The sequence below is a fragment of the Tenrec ecaudatus genome, chromosome 4 (genome assembly GCF_050624435.1).
Source record: "Tenrec ecaudatus isolate mTenEca1 chromosome 4, mTenEca1.hap1, whole genome shotgun sequence".
Taxonomy (NCBI): Eukaryota; Metazoa; Chordata; class Mammalia; order Afrosoricida; family Tenrecidae; genus Tenrec; species Tenrec ecaudatus.
Genome location: NC_134533.1, coordinates 105,298,298 through 105,315,390, shown reverse-complemented (window position 1 = coordinate 105,315,390; position 17,093 = coordinate 105,298,298). Strand labels below are relative to the sequence as shown.

Genomic DNA, 17,093 nt, shown 5'->3' with positions numbered 1-17,093 from the left:
TGATAGTGTGGGACTGAAACAATAGGGACTGAAATAGGATCATGTAAACAAACATTCATAATTGAAAAGAAAGACTTGCAATTATTGAATAAGAAGAAGAAATTTCACCCATAATAATTCCACTCTAGTAGGAGATCAGGTATTTTCATTTCTTCCCTGGCATGTCCAAAGGGAACATCATTTCTCACAGGTATAATCCTGGGCTGGTAACCACAAGGTCAGTGCTTCAAACCCACCAAACGCTCCACAGGAGAAAGGTGAAATACTATGTTTCTGTACAGCAGGGTCATTTTGAGTTGGAATCCACTCAGCAGCAGTGGGATTCTGAATGGGTTCTAATCCCAGATAATTGTTGCATTTTGCTTTTCATGTTTTGTGTTTGTCATACGCATGTCCCCAGGATTCTCCATGATTAATGTACCATATATACTCGTGTGTAAGCCGAGTTTTTTCACACATGTTTATGCAGTTTTTGTGGTAAAATTAGGTGCCTTGGTTGATATTCGGGTCAGCTTATATTTGAATATATATGGTCATTATTTTTAGCAATTGGATAATGCTCAGTTCTTTCAGTGGATTTGAGGAAAAGATTTTGGGGTGGGTTTTTTTTTTCAAGTATACTTCCTGAAATAAAAAATCCAAAGTTTAAGCTGATTCATGGGAAATACAGCTTTCTGACTCCATTGGGCAGCTGTTGGAACAGAAACAAGCAATAAAGGATATGTGTGTAAATGCAGAATGAGTGCCTGCGATGGAATTCCGTGAGCTGTGGTCAGTTTGAAGTAGAGTCGTCTTACCAAATGCATTGCTACTGACGTGATTCCCAACCATGGCGACCCAATAGGACAGAGTAGAATTGCCCATGAGGTGGCCCAAGCTGGCACCCTTAACGAAGTGACTGCCACCTCTTTCTCCCAGGGAGCGGCTGAGGATCAAAATGAGCAATTCTTTGTTAGCAGCCAGCCTCCGAACCACTAGGTCTCATTGGAACCTTTGGAAAAGCACTAAGTAAAAGTTAGGCTGATTTAGAGCATTCCTCAGCTTGACTGGTCTCTGAAAAGAAACAGATGTGTTGAGAAATGGGTGGAGGGGAGGTACTGCTGGTCATTGTGGAGGCAACAGTCAGAGAGGACTCAGAGGAAATGGAGAGCTGGTACAAAAGGGGATGCTAATAAGTCAGGTGTTAGTAGGTTGCAGGTCTCTGGTTTGGGTTAGAAGCACACACTGCGGTCTCTTACTCTGTTACGAAGTACCAATGCTGGGTAAGTGCCAATGCAGACAGGTGGGACACAAGGGGAGGTGCTAATGATGCCTCAGTAGTTAAAGCACAAGGCTGCAAACTGAAAGATGCGGGTAAAACCTACGAGATGCTCCCCAAGGGGAAGATCTGGTGGCATCTGTGCAGACACCAGCCCTGGCCATCGCATGGAGCAGTTCCACTCTGTCCCACGGGGTTTGCTCTACATCTCAATGGACGCACGAGTTGTTTTTCGGTTTGATGCAAGTCCTGTGGGTTGAACATAGCGATTGCTGCCTAATGCTTTTCCAAATGCAAGTCTGGGCAGGATGGCCTCTGGCTTCCTCCTCAATTATTTTATGAAACGGCAGTATCATAGCCCCAAGCAAGAGCCTGCGTTGCATCCATCTCAGCTTAGTGCCTTTAACCCCCACTTTGCCGCTTTGCAGATTTCTTGCCAGCCTCTTTCTTGATATTGCAAAGTCCCTAACACTTGTCCTTCACAGCAGACCCTGGATAAAGGCCAATAACGACTGAGACCCATGGAATGCTTCCCCAAGCAATGGCATTCCCCAGGCTTGGAACCCGGCAACCAGCTGTTTCACTGATGCTATGCCAAAAAACGACCACAGCCCAAGACTTGCCAATGTGTCCTTCCAGCACACGTTTCTGAGCTTTCCCCTCAGTCCTGGGCCCTCGCTCTCTGGGTAGACAAGCTCTCGTTCCAAACAGTTTTAGAGTCCTTCCGAAATAGAGCAAAGATGATTTGTGTTTTAAAAAAGATACCAGCCAAATAAAAACATGATTAAGGACAGGGAGCAGCATTTTCATTTGATCGTGAGCTAAGCTAGAAAGAGTAGAGGAGAAGGAAAGAGGGAAGAGTGGATGTCAGACCTGAGATTCTGAAGGCATAGGCTCATTCGTGCCCTGATGGTTCTTGCTGATCCAGTTCATATCACAGTCACTTGCCATCTTAGTTTTGATTCTGTGCTCATTCATAGGCTTCTGTGTTGTCAGGAAGCAGCTCATTGTCAAAGACGATTACACTGAACAATTTTCTTCAAGTTCGCTTTTGTCTCTGACCACTAGGTAGCCTGTAAAGACTGATCTGTCATAGTAACTTTGTATCTCTGGTACCGACCCAGGGTTGGAGACTGGTATATAGACTCAATAAACATTTAATCGATTAAGGAACTCGTTAATTAATGAGTAATCAAGAGTAGAACATTCTAGTTTCTACATGTCATTTGTTTGCTATTAATTAAGCTGACCTATTGTTATGTTGTACATTGTTAACAGTCGGATGAACATGTATGGATATCTATATCTACAACTATCTATAGCAGCGGTTCTCAACCCTGTGGGTCGTGACCCCTCTGGGGGTTGAACGACCCTTTCACAGGGGTCGGGCGATTCATCACAGTACCAAAATTACAGTGATGAAGTAGTGATGAAAATAATTTTATGGTTGGGGGTCACCACAACATGAGGAACTGTATTAAAGGGTCGCAGCATTAGGAAGGTTGAGAACCACTGATCTATAGATGAATGAGAGAGAGAGAGAGAGAGAGAGAGAGAGAGAGAGAGAGAGAGAGAGAGAGAGAGAGAGAGAGAGAGAGAATAGAAAGAAGCCTTGGTGGCATTGTGGCTAAGACACTGGGCAAGATCATTAGTTCAAAACCCACCAGCCACTCTGGGAAAAAGATGAGGATGTCTGCTCTTAAAAAGCTTTACAGTCCTGGAAATCCTATCTACACTATGATTCTAGTATACCTACATACCTATAATATTTTATTGTGGTCTCAGTGAAAATCTCTTAGTCTGATCTTTTGTTTTTATGATACTGAATTTTGTTCTGCATTTCCCCCCACTCTGTCCAGGACCTGCCTTTGTGACCCTGATTAAAGTGGTCAGTCGTGGTACTGGGCACCATCTAGTTCTTTTGGACTGTGGCTTATGTGGCATGTTAGGCTCTTGATTAAAGTGGTCAGTCGTGGTACTGGGCACCATCTAGTTCTTTTGGACTGTGGCTTATGTGACATGTTAGGCTCTTGTGATCTTGATTAAAGTGGTCAGTCATGGTACTGGGCACCATCTAGTTCTTTTGGACTGTGGCTTATGTGGCATGTTAGGCTCTTGGGCTAGTAGTTTCCTTGAATCTTTGATTTTATTCACTCATTTTTCTCCAGATGGGACAAGACCAATCATTGTAACCTAGATAAATGTTCACAAGCTTTGAAGACCCCCAGTCCCCAGTTGCTACTCATCACAGTTCTACTTTCTACATGTCATCAAATCACCTATAATCCCATTACATTATTAGGTCAAGTTTTAGCATGTTGTTCAACCCAGGATGTCCTCACTGACTTGATCATTGTTTTAATTGCTAGCAGAATGTTTAGGTTGTCAATGGATTTAGAATACTGCTGAAATTTATACACAATGGTGAAAGGAAGTACTTCACTAGAACTTTAAAAAAATCATTTTATTGGGGGCTCATACAACTCTTATCACAATCCATACATCCATCTATTGTGTCAAGCACATTCGTACATTTGTTGCCATCATCACTCTTGAACATTTTGTTTTTAGTCTTAAAATTTGTATCATTCCAACACCAGGTAATAACATGAATGTGTACTAACTGTAGATGGGGGAGGGAATTCAAAATCCCAAGAATTTTCAGAGCACATGAACATTTCTGCTTTATTTCAGCAAACTCCAGAAGACAAAGAGAAATATCAGATGGCTTCAAGGAGTGACTGGTGAATGGTTTGAAGAAATTCAAAGAAAAAAGTTTTGCAATGAAACAGATGTTGGCCGAATGCTAAAGCAACCACTTACCTGCCGACTAAGGAGAGGGATGGCAAAACCCGGTGAGAAAACAAAGTTTGATTTTTTTTTTTAATTTTACAGGAATAATGTGCTGGGGAATGTTGTTAGGATCAGGCAAGAGAGTACTTGGTTAGGAACCTTTGTTTTAGGCTGGGTTGTCTAGAGAAATAAATCCAAGGACACTCATTTATGTATAAGAAAGAGTTTTATATCAAGAAGGTATCCCAGCCCAGTCCAAATCAAGTCCTTAAGTCCTATGCAGCCCGGGGCCTCCTCAGACTCGTCAGTGACAGGCTGTTGGCGCAGCAAAGCCAAGCCGGAAGCAGGAAAATCACAAGGGTGCAGAGTCACGCGGATGCAAAGTCAGGGGAAACATGGCAGAATGCCAACCGCTCTCAGGGTCAGGCAGCTCGCATGGGGCCACCCCGGGAGGCAGGCAGAGTCCCAGAAAGCAGGAAGGGCAGAGAGAAAGGTAAGTTCCCAAATTTTCCTTATAAAAGGCCACACCCCTCAGAAAGGCATCATCAGGCTATCACCTTATTTGTTTTTAATCATTTTATTGGGGGCTCGTACAACTCATCACAATCCATCCATCCACTGTGTCAAGCACATTTGTACATTTGTTGCCATCATCATTCTCAAAACATTTGCTTTCTGCTTGAGCCCTTGATATCAGCTCCTCATTTTCCCCCTCGCTCCCTGCCACCCCCTCCCTCATGAACCCTTGATAATTTATAAATTATTATTATTTTGTCATGTCTTACACTGTCTGACGTCTCCCTTCACCCACTTCTCTGTTGTCTATCCCCCAGGGAGGGGGTTATATGTAGATCCTTATAACTGGTTCCCCCTTTCCATCCCACCCTCCCACCACCTCCCAGTATTGCCACTCTCACCACTGGTCCTGACGGGATCATCTCTCCTGGATTCCCTGTGTTTCTGGTTCCTCTCTGTGCCAGTGTACATCCTCTGGTCTAGGCTATCACCTGATTGAAAGGTTGGATTCCACCCTTACACTTTCATACATATTCAAGTTGACATAAAATTGCCCCAGCATTGATGTCAAATAAGACCTCGGTTCAAATTTCTACCCTGTCTCTATTCATATGACTCTGTTCAAGTTACTTATTCTCTATAATTCTCAACTTTAAACAGGCATAATAGTGCTTAGCTCCTAAACTGTGAGAATTACATGAAATGATGTATATACAACACTAAACTGGGCACAGTAATCACATACGTCAATGGGATGCTGCTAAAGGGGGAGGAGGCGGGGAGAGGGACCGGACAGGGGCAGGGAGAGGGGAAGGCGGATCCTCCGCCCTCTGGTTCTTTGGTAGCTAAAGACCACATGTGAGCTCTAATAAATACCTTTGGGAACTGTCCAACTATGTTACTACCACCATTGTCATTTACCGTCACCAATCACTTTGTCTTTCCCATCTCAAAACTTAAATAAAAAAAACCTGCATCCACAGAGCTGCCATGAGACCAATAAAGTGCATTAGAAATGATGAAGAAGCCTGCGTGGCTCAGTGGTTAACATGCTTGTCTGCTATCTGAAAGGTTGGCGGTTCGGTTCGAACCCACCAGCCTTCCTTTGAAGAATGCTACTTCCTTAGGGATTCCGTCTTGGACACCCTCTGGGCCAGTTCTGTTTTGTCCTATGAGACCTCTATGAGTTGGAATTGGCTTGGCCGCACTGGGTTGGGTTTGGTTTGGTTTATAAGAATGTGAGCACATAGCACTGATGAAGAACACAGCTTTCCTCCAGGTCCTAAATGCTTCCTCCCCCCACAACTATCATGATCTGAATTCTACCTTGCAGGACTGGATAGGGCAGAGGTTGTACACTGGTGCATATGGGAGCTGGAGGCACAGGGAATCCAGGGTGGATGATACCTTCAGGACCAGGGTTGTGAGGGGCGATACTGGGAGGGTGGAGGGAGAGTGGGTTGGAAAGAGGGAACCGATTACAAGGATCTACATGTGACCTCCTCCCTGGGGGACGGACGGCAGAGAAGGGGGAGAAGGGATAATCCGGATAGGGCAAGATATGCCAAAATAACAATTTAGAAATTATTAAGGGCTCATGAGGGAGAGGAGAGCGAGGAGGGAGGGGAAAAAGAGAGGACTTGATGCCAGGGGCTTAAGTGGAGAGCAAATGCTTTGAAAATGATTAGGGCAAAGAATGTACAGATGTGCTTTATACAATTGATGTATGTATATGTATGGATTGTGATATGAGTTGTATGAGTACCTAATAAAACATTTTTAAAAAAGAATGTGAGCATAAGGTGTCCTTTTACTGATACAAAGGCACATTGATTGATTTTGCCTATATATCCCTAACATTAATGCCATCATGAAACACGTAGACAACTCTATAAAGTAGCAGTGCTTTGCAACTCCCATATTAAACAAATCATTCTAATAGCACTGAGAGCTTGATTTATAGATTAACCCCATAAATACCACGGTGACTTTCCCCTTACCTCGAGTTCCTCTTGTAAAGATTTAAAGCCTCAGAAACCCATGGGGGCAGTTCTACACTGTCCTATAGGGTCATTATGGGTCATTTGACTCAACAGTGGTTTTTAATCTTCATGGAACTAGATCACCAGGTCTTTCTCCCATGGAAGCAGTGGATGGGCTCAAACTGCCAACCTCTCAGTGAGAAGCGAGCATCAACTGTTGTATTGCCAGGGTTGTGTGCACCTATTGAAACCAAATGTGTTTTCTTTACTTTCATTGGTATAAAATTGTGTAGTGCCTGTCACCATGGTTTTCAAGTATGGAAATAAAAATTTCTAAAGGCAAAGGTAGCTAAGAGGAGCACCATGAGTTTAATATAGGCGTGGAGAAGACGTGTGGAGAAAATTCACGTAGCTGACACGAAGGGACAGGCCTTCCACATTCTGTGAGTCTCAGTGCATCCCGAAAGGCTCACGACTGTGAGGATTTTCTCTAGCTCCAAAGCATCATCATAACACAAGGGCTTTCAAGAGAACGTGGACGCTCCTTAGTCCCTGGGCTCTTCTTGTGGGATGCCTGCTCAGTTTCTAGACTGAATAAGTAAATTAAAACAAAAACAACAGTGGCCATCGTCAAGTCAATTCAGGCTCATAGTGACCCAAGAGTACACAGGAGAACTGCCCCTGTGCATTTCTAAGGCTGTCAGTTTTCATAGGAGCGGCAAGCCTTCGCTTTCTTCCATGGAGCAGGACATAGATTCATACTGCTTACCTTGTGGCTGGCGGCCCAGTGAGGGACTCACTAGGCCACCAGAGCTTCTTGAGTAAATAGGCCGAGAGAAACAACTGTCCCATCTTTGTTTTTAAGGTATATTTATCTAGAAATGCAGTCTATGCTTTAAAAAAAATTTTTTTATTTTAGATCCTGTGGAACTGCACACATCAATATCTAAAAATGTGTCGACTCCAAAAACCCCAACATCCTTTCCTTCTCCACTGAGCTTCAGGTCATCGTTTGCTTCACTGTTCTCATTCAGAAAATCCACGAAGGAGTCTCTCAAGCTTCCGACGGCGCTGGGACAGAAAGGGTGAGTCGCTCAGACCACGTGACGCTCGGTGGTTAGCCCGGGTCACAGGCCAGCAGCCAGTCTGTGTTCAGCGTGTTTGATGTTGGTTCTAATTTAATTTCAGCTGGAAACAAAAGAGTCAGACCTTAGCTTGCACCGTGGCAACGTCCTTGTGAAATCGGGGAACTTGTCTCACCTGAAATCCCACTGCGAAGCAACGCCATCTGTCTCGGGCGCTGCACCGGGTGAACAGTGGGCTAAATGTTGGGAGATGGTTATTAACACATTCTTTACCACACACCAGGAGCCCCGTCATGGCCCTGGTGGGGGAAATGTTTTTAAATCAAAATATTTTCTCTCTCTCTCTCTCTCTCTCTCTCTCTCTCTCTCTCTCTCTCTCTCTCTCTCTCTTCTCCTCTCCTCTCCTCTCCCTCCTTCTCCCCTCCCCACTCCCCCCTCTCTCTGAAATTGGGAGAGGTGTTTGTCCATGATTATAAAGATCAAAAAGTAATTATCAGATGAATAAAGACAGTAGAGGGGAACCAATTTGTCAGAAAGAGTGGGGGGAATGTCCTACGGTCCCCAGAAACAGAGGGCAGCTGCTACCATGTGACTGCCCAGCGGTGGAGGTATGGCTCCAGAGGGCTCCCAGCATGGACGTGTGTCCAGTGGGTACGTCTCGACTCGCTCTGTTGCGGGATTGCTCTGTGAAAAACAAGTGAGGCGAGGCTTCCTAGCAGTTGAGCTGACTGCTAAATATTTTCGGCACCTCTTCCTGGTTGAAAAGCTTCCCACCCTCTTAAGGTGTTGGCTTGTCACGTGATCTGTCCCGTGTGCCCTCAAATCATTTAGAGTGCGTTGCCGTGCTAAGTAAGAGGTGTCGGAGGTCACTATCGCTGAAAAACACTAGCAGAGAGCAGCAGCAGGGGCGTGGGGCGAGGCTCCCCGGCCCTGTGGGCCCCCCTCTTGGTTGGATGGAAGATTTTTTTATTTCCAGTTCACCGGGGCCTGTGTTTGTCTTTGAGGAAATAATGAAGAGCTGGAGGAAAAAAATGTAGATTTATGGGATTTTTCCCACCAGACTCACTGGCAAGAAGTTCTTCTTCAAATTGGTGAGTTGCTTTCCTTTGTAAAAGAAAGATGAAAAGGTTTGAAACACTGCTAATTCTTCCATTTGTGACATTTAAAAATGATTATTTCCCTCGGGGGGAAAAGAAGTATTTATTCTAAGTGGTATAGCTGGGACTTGAGGTGTAATTTGTGTCGAAGGGGATTTTCATTAAGGCAGAGTTTCAGATAGCTGTACAGTCTAATGTTAGTGAACTGGGGAAAATGGAGCGACCTGCTCTCTCTCAAGTTATCTCAAATTGCAAGTGTGTCAAAGAAGACAAACAATCTAAAACCTTCATTCCGGTGTCATGCGTTTTGGTAATAAACCAAAGTGAGAAAAATCCACACTCTTGCAAAACTGTAGCTTAGCAACTCTGCTTCTGATGGCTCAACATGACTGGCGGCTTTCTTTCTCCTGGGGTACGACAGGTGGGCTTGAACCGCAGCGCCTGCAGTTCACGGCCAATGCCTAACCCACCACCAGCAATCAGTATGAATTCTGCTGGTATAGAATATAATAAACACACTGTTTTGTTTCCCCGGTGTTTCAAAAGACAGAAATGTAAAAGTGCATTCTTTTTGTTTTTAAATATGACCTATTATTTAGATCAGCCCCGATGGATGTGTGTGTGGGGTAGGATACAGAAGCGATATCTTTTCAGGGTAGTGTTCTACTGTACATTGTGTTCTAGTATACATTGTGTGTCAGACATGATGAGGGGCCTTCTAGTCCCAGATAGAACCTTCTTTAGAACTTGCAGTCTTTCACGCCAAAGCCCCAAATGGAAAATGTGATTCAGGAGCTCTTTTTGCCTGTGAGCACACGGAGACAAACTCGCAAAGGGCCCCGGGGGAAACACAGTCATCCTGTGCAGGGCAGCCGTCAGGTTTCTACTTGCTGAAGCAGCCAAGGGCTTGACTTTGTCACACACGGTGCTCTGGGGAGCAAGTCAGCAAAGCCGTTTAGAGGATCCTTTGCTAGTCTGAAAAAGAGGACCTGCCTCCAGCCTTCTGTTCAGCCCCCAAAGACTTGTTTATCACCCAAGTTTCTTTTCCTCTCAAGCTGTTCTTCCACTAAGGGATGACACTAGAAGATGGGTAACCCTCCTTAGAATAAAATGGACTGACGCAGCACACATACTTGTCCACTCGAGAGAGATCCAGGCAGTGATCGTAACTGGCAGGCCAAGGCTTTGACTTCCTCCTGTCCGTGGATTTATGGATTTATGAAGGGGCAAAATGCCCACCATTTCTGGTTTGAATCGGATTTGTTCTTTCCCCTCTTTCCCAGTCTGGGAGGCCAGAGGTGGATGTGCTTCCCAATTGATGCCATTATGATTTTAAGCCTGACCACAAGTGAACGAGCAACTCTCCCCTCCGTAGCCCAACCCTGTCCCCGCAGGGGCAAAGTAGATTCTGTTCACCTTCTAATTGCTTGTTTGCTAGCCAGGTTTGACAGTCCAGGAAAATTACACATTTAGCTATCTCTAGACATTTTCCGACAAATCCTATTTGCTGCTACCACGTGGTAGGTAGGGCACATGGAACTCAGCTCCACAGAACAGAATTACAGCAATTTTTTCGTCTCTTGAATTCCTTCCCCAGAGTTCTTTATGTCCCCAGAAATGTAGGCCATGAGCTTCTAAATGCCATCTTCCTGGCTTCAGGCTGGCATCCCAAGTTGCTTCTTCCCTGTTCCAGACCCAGGCTACGCCCATGGTACATGCTCCATGGAGCATTCTTTTCCATATGCTGTCGAACTTCACGGTGAACTCACCCTGTCATGGGGCCGCTTCGCCTCGTGTCCGCATAGATGCTCACACCTGGGGAGCCTCGTGTTCTCCCTCTGTGCTCTTCGACACTCTCCTTAGTGGCAGTCCCAAGGGCAGAGGGGAAGTCCAAGGGAACTGGGGCAGAAGGCTGAATGCATTGCATGCCCGTCGTTCAGTTCAATTTGCCTATCTTCTTGGAGGTTTCGCGCGGTGCTTGCTCTCTAGGGAGACCTCCTGCATCTTCGGGATTAGAGAATGACAACTGCTGCCTTGGCACGAGACTGCATGTCACCGTGAGATGCAAGGAACGTCGGTGGAGCCACGGAGTTGCTCTTCCTGTCACTTCTGCCGGGTCAATTCTGACTCACAGTGACCCCATAGGACAGGAGCGAACTGCTCCCGAGGGTGTCTGAGTACTCCTGTGCTCTTTACAGGAGTAGCCAGTCCATGGTTAAAAGCACAATGCTTAACCCAGTGCACAAGCAGCCTCTTTAAATACGCCCAAATGTGCCTGATCTGTACGGTGTGCACAGCTCAGATAGTTCAACTGCAGCCTCAGCTACAGAAGCAAAAAGTCAAATACTATTTTGGAAAGTCAGCCAAACAAAGCAGATTGCTGTTCCCCTGCCCGCCCCCCACCCTGGATTTTTCTCTTTCTCCAAATGTCCTTTATTAGTTTCCTGGGGCTGCCGTAGTAAATTGCCATCAAGTGGATGACTTAAACCATTTACCGCTCACTGTTCCGGGGTTGGTTCAACTTGGGGGGTTCTGGGGAAATCCAGTTCTTTGTCTCTTGCCGCTTTGGGTGGCTATGTGTATTCGGGACTGTCAACCACGAAGGTCACCAGATCTGGTGGCCTTCGCATCACTCCTGTGACTGCCTCCGTAGCCACACTGCCTCCTCTTCAGAGGGGAGTTCCCCTGCCTCACTCTGAAAAAGACGTTTGTCGCTGCATGTGGGGCCCACTTGCATAATCCAGCATGATCTATATCCGCATCTCAAGATGGGTAACGTAATGACATCTGCAAATACCCTTCTCCAGATAAGGGAGCCCTCACGGGTTCTACGGATTAGGACACTGCATTTCTCCGAGGACTGCCTTTCAACTTATGACAGGTGCCTCTGCGTCGCTGAAGGAACCCTGGGTACAGTGGGTTAGGCATTGTTCTGCTCAAGGGAAGATCCGCAGTTCAACTCCATCAGCCACCCCACGAGAGAAAGATGAGACTGTGCCTGTAAAGGTACACAGTCTCAAGAACCCTATTAAAGGGTCGCCATGAGTTGGAAGGATTTCTGGTGGTGTAGGGTGTTGTGTCGGGCTGCTGAGGCCAGTCTTTTGAAACCACCAGCTGCTCCACAGAGAAAGAAGAGGCTTTCTACTCCTGTAAAGCGTTACCAAAGTAAATAGAAAAGTAAAAAGAATGACCGTCTCAGAAACCCACAGTGGCAGTTCTACTCCGTCTTACGACGCGGAATCAACTCTGTGGCAGTGAGTTTGTCTTTGCTTTTCATGAATTGGAATTGACTTGATGGCAGTGGGTTTGGATTTTGTTTTCTACGCTTGTGTGAAAGAGGAAGGAATCAGAGGCTCCTTGATTGAAGGAGAAGCCAGAGTAAGCAAGATCCTCCTTTGGAAATGTTCCTTCTGTGATTCCCAAATATAATTGGGCTGTGGTGGGAATTAGGAGGATGCCTGGTGGTGCAGTGTCTAAAGTACTCCGCTACTTACCCAACGTTTGGCGGTTTGAATCTATCAGCTGCTCCGTGTGAGAGAGATGTGGCCGCCTGCTCTGTGAAGACTAGGGCCTTGAAGTCCTGTGGAGCAGTCCCACTCTCTTCCAGAGGGTGACTGAGCGTGGGCATCATCCCATCGGCAGCGGGTTTGGGTGGATAGATGGAAGGAAAAGCAGGAAGGGGGATGCCTTTGGTTTCTGTAATGAGTAGTTCCTAGGTGTGATCTGGTCAATCCCTGGAATCGTATCAGCAATTTAAAAATGAATGCCACATTTCCAGGCCCCAAACTTGAGTTTCTCATTCAGAATTTCTGAAATTAGGCACGGGGGTGCTCTCTTTTTGGGGGGTGGGGGGGTAATGCTCCAGGATATTTTAATGTTCAGTCGGACTTGGAAACCATTGCAGCGTAGCTTGTTTCTATCCGCATTCGGATGGTTCCCAAATGCCTGGCATGGGTGAAAGTAGCCGATGAGGTCATTTCTCTTTCGTTCGTTCTTCAAACCTTGATTCAAATCTTAGTCTGCCTCAGACACTGCATTTAGTGCTGGAGATAAAATCGTGACAATAAAGCAAGGTCTCTGCCCTAGAGGACCGTATCATCTTGTAGGGAGCACCAAATTACTGCCTACTGTTGAGATGGTGGTAGACTAAACCAAGGTAGAGGCCGTGAGTAAACAAAGATGGGTAGATTTGTGCAAAATTAGAGTATAGAAAGAATCATGCGAGCTGGGTGATGACGTGCGGTGGGTGAAGGAGGAGGGAACTCTGCATTCCGACCAGGGAAGCTCGGGAGAAGTTGGTGGCGAATCTAAGAGGAAGAGCAAATGTAATGAGGATAAAGGTGAATCCCATCATCCAAGGAATTACATGTGCAGTCCTGTGGCCGACTCTTAAGAATAAAGTGCAACAAACCGCCTAATCCTTGGCTTTATGGATTTTAGGGTTGTGTGGGCACGTACAAGAAACAGGGAGAAGAGCTGAAATCTGAAAGTCCTTTCTGCCAGGCCTGGGAGCACAGAAGGGGAGCGTGTGCCCTCAACCAACTCCCCAGAGAAAATGACATTGATAATGATCCTTCAAGGATGCGATTGTTATCCAGGCAAAGAAGCGGTAGGAAAGTGTTTCAGGCAAGGCTGCAGTGTGTGCATAGTCTAAGCCAGGGGTTCTCAAACTACGGCCCGTGGGCCATATGTAGCCCACCGAGGACATTGATCTGGCCCGCTGGGTGTTTTTACCCCGTTTGGTTTTTTACTTCAAAATAAGATATGTGCAGTGTGCATAGGAATTTGTTCATAGTTTTTTTTTTAAAAGAAACTATAGTCTGGCCTTCCAACGGGTCTGAGGGACAGTGAACTGGCCCCCTGTTTTAAAAGTTTGAGGACCCCTGGTCTAAGAGGGGATGCATATTCATTATGGCAGAAGGACTTCAAGAAGGTGAGACATGAGGCTGAAAATTGTGCAGGGTTAGCTCATATGGGGCTTTAAAAATGGGAAGATTGTGAACTTTATAACCTGTAGTGAAATGGGGGTCCTTCCCATATTAAGTAGGGAAAGTGGCTTATTCCGGTTACACTGATTAATCTACCAAAGTGCAGAGAATGAGTTCGATTGGGGCAAACCTCAGACAGTGGACAAGTTGGGGCTAGAGTGATAAATGCCTTACGTAGGACAGGGCGATGCAGAGACACAGATGGATCTGAGAGGGGCATCTTGGGAGAAAGACTTGGTGACATACTTCTGGAAAAGCAGCTATGGGAAGCCTATGGAGCACGCTTCTACTCCGATGTCAAGTGCACTTGACTCCACATCACCCGGAGGCCCTAGCTGGGTCACATCGGCCACTCCAGACCATTAGATATGGCACCTCAGACCATGCGGGAGAAATGTAGCCTCGCTCGTGGTGTCCATGAAGGAAAAGAAAACTAAAAGTGGGATTTAAGACTTTTAGACATTAATAGACCATGTGTTTTTGGGGTCATATAAAAATTTGTCTGAGCCCAAATTCAATTTCTGTGTAAAATGTGAGCTGCACTCTAAGGCATACGGGGAGATATTAAAAGTATGTAATTGCTTTAGGCTCACCTTTTGTAGCCCATGAAGCAGTTAGGAGTTTGAATGAAGGCCAACTACATGTTGCCTCTTTAGCCTGATCTGATACAGAGTCCTGTTTAGTTTAACTGTTGATTCCCCTGACTGTTCTCTGGATGGACGTGTTTCATACAGAGCAGAGCTGAGGTCAGTATGGTCTGTGAGCTCTCGGGCTGTCATCCAGGAAGAGTGACCCTGCGCCTATGAAAGTAGATTTAAAAGACTAAAGTCTATCTCCGTTCTGGATCTGCATCTTGTTTTTCACCTTTTTATTGAACCTGAAAAAAGAAACATGGATGGTAAGAGCAGAATTGTTTTCCTGCAAGGTGGTTCCCAAATAAGTACAACACATAACACTGAATACCCTGAAGGCACCTTAAAAGGCTTGGGTTTTCAAAAATCCCCTTCTGCATTGGGTGAGTGTACTCTTGACTGAATCTCTCCATCAAATAAAAATACACAGGAACAGATCATGTATTTTCCATTTGCAAAAACAGCCACTGTGCCATGCTAAGTGGCCAACTTCTGGTTCAGGCTGTAAGGGCGTACCTTGGGCAGTGTTCCCTGACTTCTTTGCACCTCCACTGCTTTATCTGTGAGCTGGGAGTAGTAATAGTGCCCGCCTCGGTGTTAGGAGCACTCAGCCAAGCAGCACACAGAGAACATGAGAATAGTACCTGACTCCTGCTAAGCACTGACAACTGTGACTGTTTTTGTTATGGTTTTCTGCTGTGACATCCTCCGGCTACCCTGAGTGACAGAGATGTAGAACATTGCTTCTAAGCAATTACGGGAAGCAATTTTCTTTTTCCAACAATCCACCAAACAAGAAATGTCTTTTTACAGAGCATTTAAAATAGATCGTTTCAAGATATCAAGATATAATGGCAAGGGCACCACTGATTTTCCTTCTGCTAAATGTAGTCCCTTCTTCAAAGATATTATTTCAAATTATTTCCACAGATGTGATGGCCTTGCAGGACCTCCTGTGTCTGTGAGGGAAACTGCTGGGGTAAGTAACCAGAGAACTGAACGTTCAAACATTGATATCCTCCCCAGGAGACTACTGATTTCCACAGGGCTCTCTCCTTGGCTCAGTTTTCAGTTGACTTTTCTAGCTTAGATTTCTCCAAAGCTCCCCAGATCTGTTTGGTTTCCATCTGACTCTGGTGCTGAAATGCTAAAGCAGGGGGCTCTCCCAGGAAGAAGTAAGGCCATTACTGGACTCTCTGACATCTTGCCACGGGTCACTCCCATACAGTCCCAAAGGGAGAAGGGAGGGGCAGCGGCTGCCCCTTTTTCTAGCAAATGTGGTTCTGTCTCGGACCCTTTCTTGACCTCACCATGACATGTATTCAAAGACGAAGCCATTGATGGATAAGAAGCATTGGACTGAGAGGGAACAATGCAAGACGACCTTCCGCCCAAGGCTTACATTGCAACTTATCATTGAACTCATACAATAGCAGCATGAGAAGCTGTACATTTTCTGTTCCTTGCTTTTCCGCGGCCACAGCTCTTGATCTTTCTGTGTCATCATGTGTGAGTCCTGTGGCTGAAAACAACAGTAAGGAAGAGAGTTTGGGAAGGGACTTAAGAGTGAAATAGGAGGATAAATTTTCAATTTATTGTGATCCTGGCTTCAATAACCAGAGGAGCCTTATAGTTGTTATACATTGGGCTGCTAACCGCAAGGTCAGCAGTTTGAAACCCCCAGTCACTCCATGGGAGAAAGATGAGACTTTCTACTCCCGGAAGAGTTACAGTCTTGCAAACCCACAGGACATCTCTACTTTGTCCTACGGGGTTGCTCTGAATCAGAACTGACTCAATGGCAGTGAGTCTGCTTTGGGTTTTTAGAACCCAGTACTTAAACCAAAACAAACTCACTACCGTTGAGTGAATGCTGACCCATAGCGACCCTCTGTGGTTTTCCGAGACTGTCACTGTTTATAGGAGTAGAAAGCCCAGTCTTTCTCCCATGGAGCTTCTGGTGGTTTTGAACTGCTGCCTATGCGGATTGTAGCCATTGCGTAACCACTACACCACCAAGGCTCCCATCCAGGATTTGCCTCTCTCTCTCTCTCTCTCTCTCTCTCTCTCTCTCTCTCTCTCTCTCTCTCTCTCTCTCTCTCTCTCTCTCTCTCTCTCTCTTCCCCCTAAAAAGCATTGAGTATCATTCTGCTAACAAGTCTTTTCTTAGGTGAAGAACCTAAACACAGCCGCCAAAAGTGAGCCTCCTGAGTAAGGTTACTGCTCTCGGGATCACAGCCTCAGTTCTTTCGTTACTCTTACATATGTTTGGAAGAGGCCTGGTAGCACAGTGGTTAAAGAGCTTGCTGCCTCGGGCAGAAACTGGCCTTTTCTTTGACAGTTTGAAAGTCCAGCCATTCAAACTCATCAGCTGCGGTGTGGGGGTAAGCCCCGATAAAGACACCAGCACCGACAGCTGCTCCATTCGAATCAAGAACTTCCTATCCTCTCATCTAACCCTTACAGACATGAAGCAGACACTGTCATTGGCTTCATTTTAAAGATAAAGTAATTGAGATTAATTTAAAAGATCATCTCAAGGTCACATTAGTTAATCGGTAGATCCAAGATTAGAAAACTCAGGGCCATATAAACCCACAGCCAGGAGTCAATAATGCCTTTAGCTTTGCAGCCCTGTCTGCATATGGGCAGACTCTTCCCTTGAAATGACATTCTCCTTACATGGAGCGTTTGCCCTGTAAGTAGGACAGAGCCTTGCTCCCAGATGCTTCTGTACCCTTT

At 45.7% G+C, this 17,093-nt stretch overlaps 1 protein-coding gene across 1 annotated transcript in view; it reads left to right on the top strand.

Moving 5' to 3' along the window:
- Positions 1-17,093, top strand: part of EXPH5 (exophilin 5) — a 91,585-nt gene that overhangs the window by 58,247 nt on the left and 16,245 nt on the right. Inside the window, exons 2-4 of the mRNA XM_075547815.1 lie at positions 3,953-4,113; positions 7,469-7,634; positions 15,282-15,330. Coding sequence (XP_075403930.1) covers positions 3,953-4,113; positions 7,469-7,634; positions 15,282-15,330 — 376 coding nt within the window. The remainder of the gene's footprint in view (positions 1-3,952; positions 4,114-7,468; positions 7,635-15,281; positions 15,331-17,093) is intronic.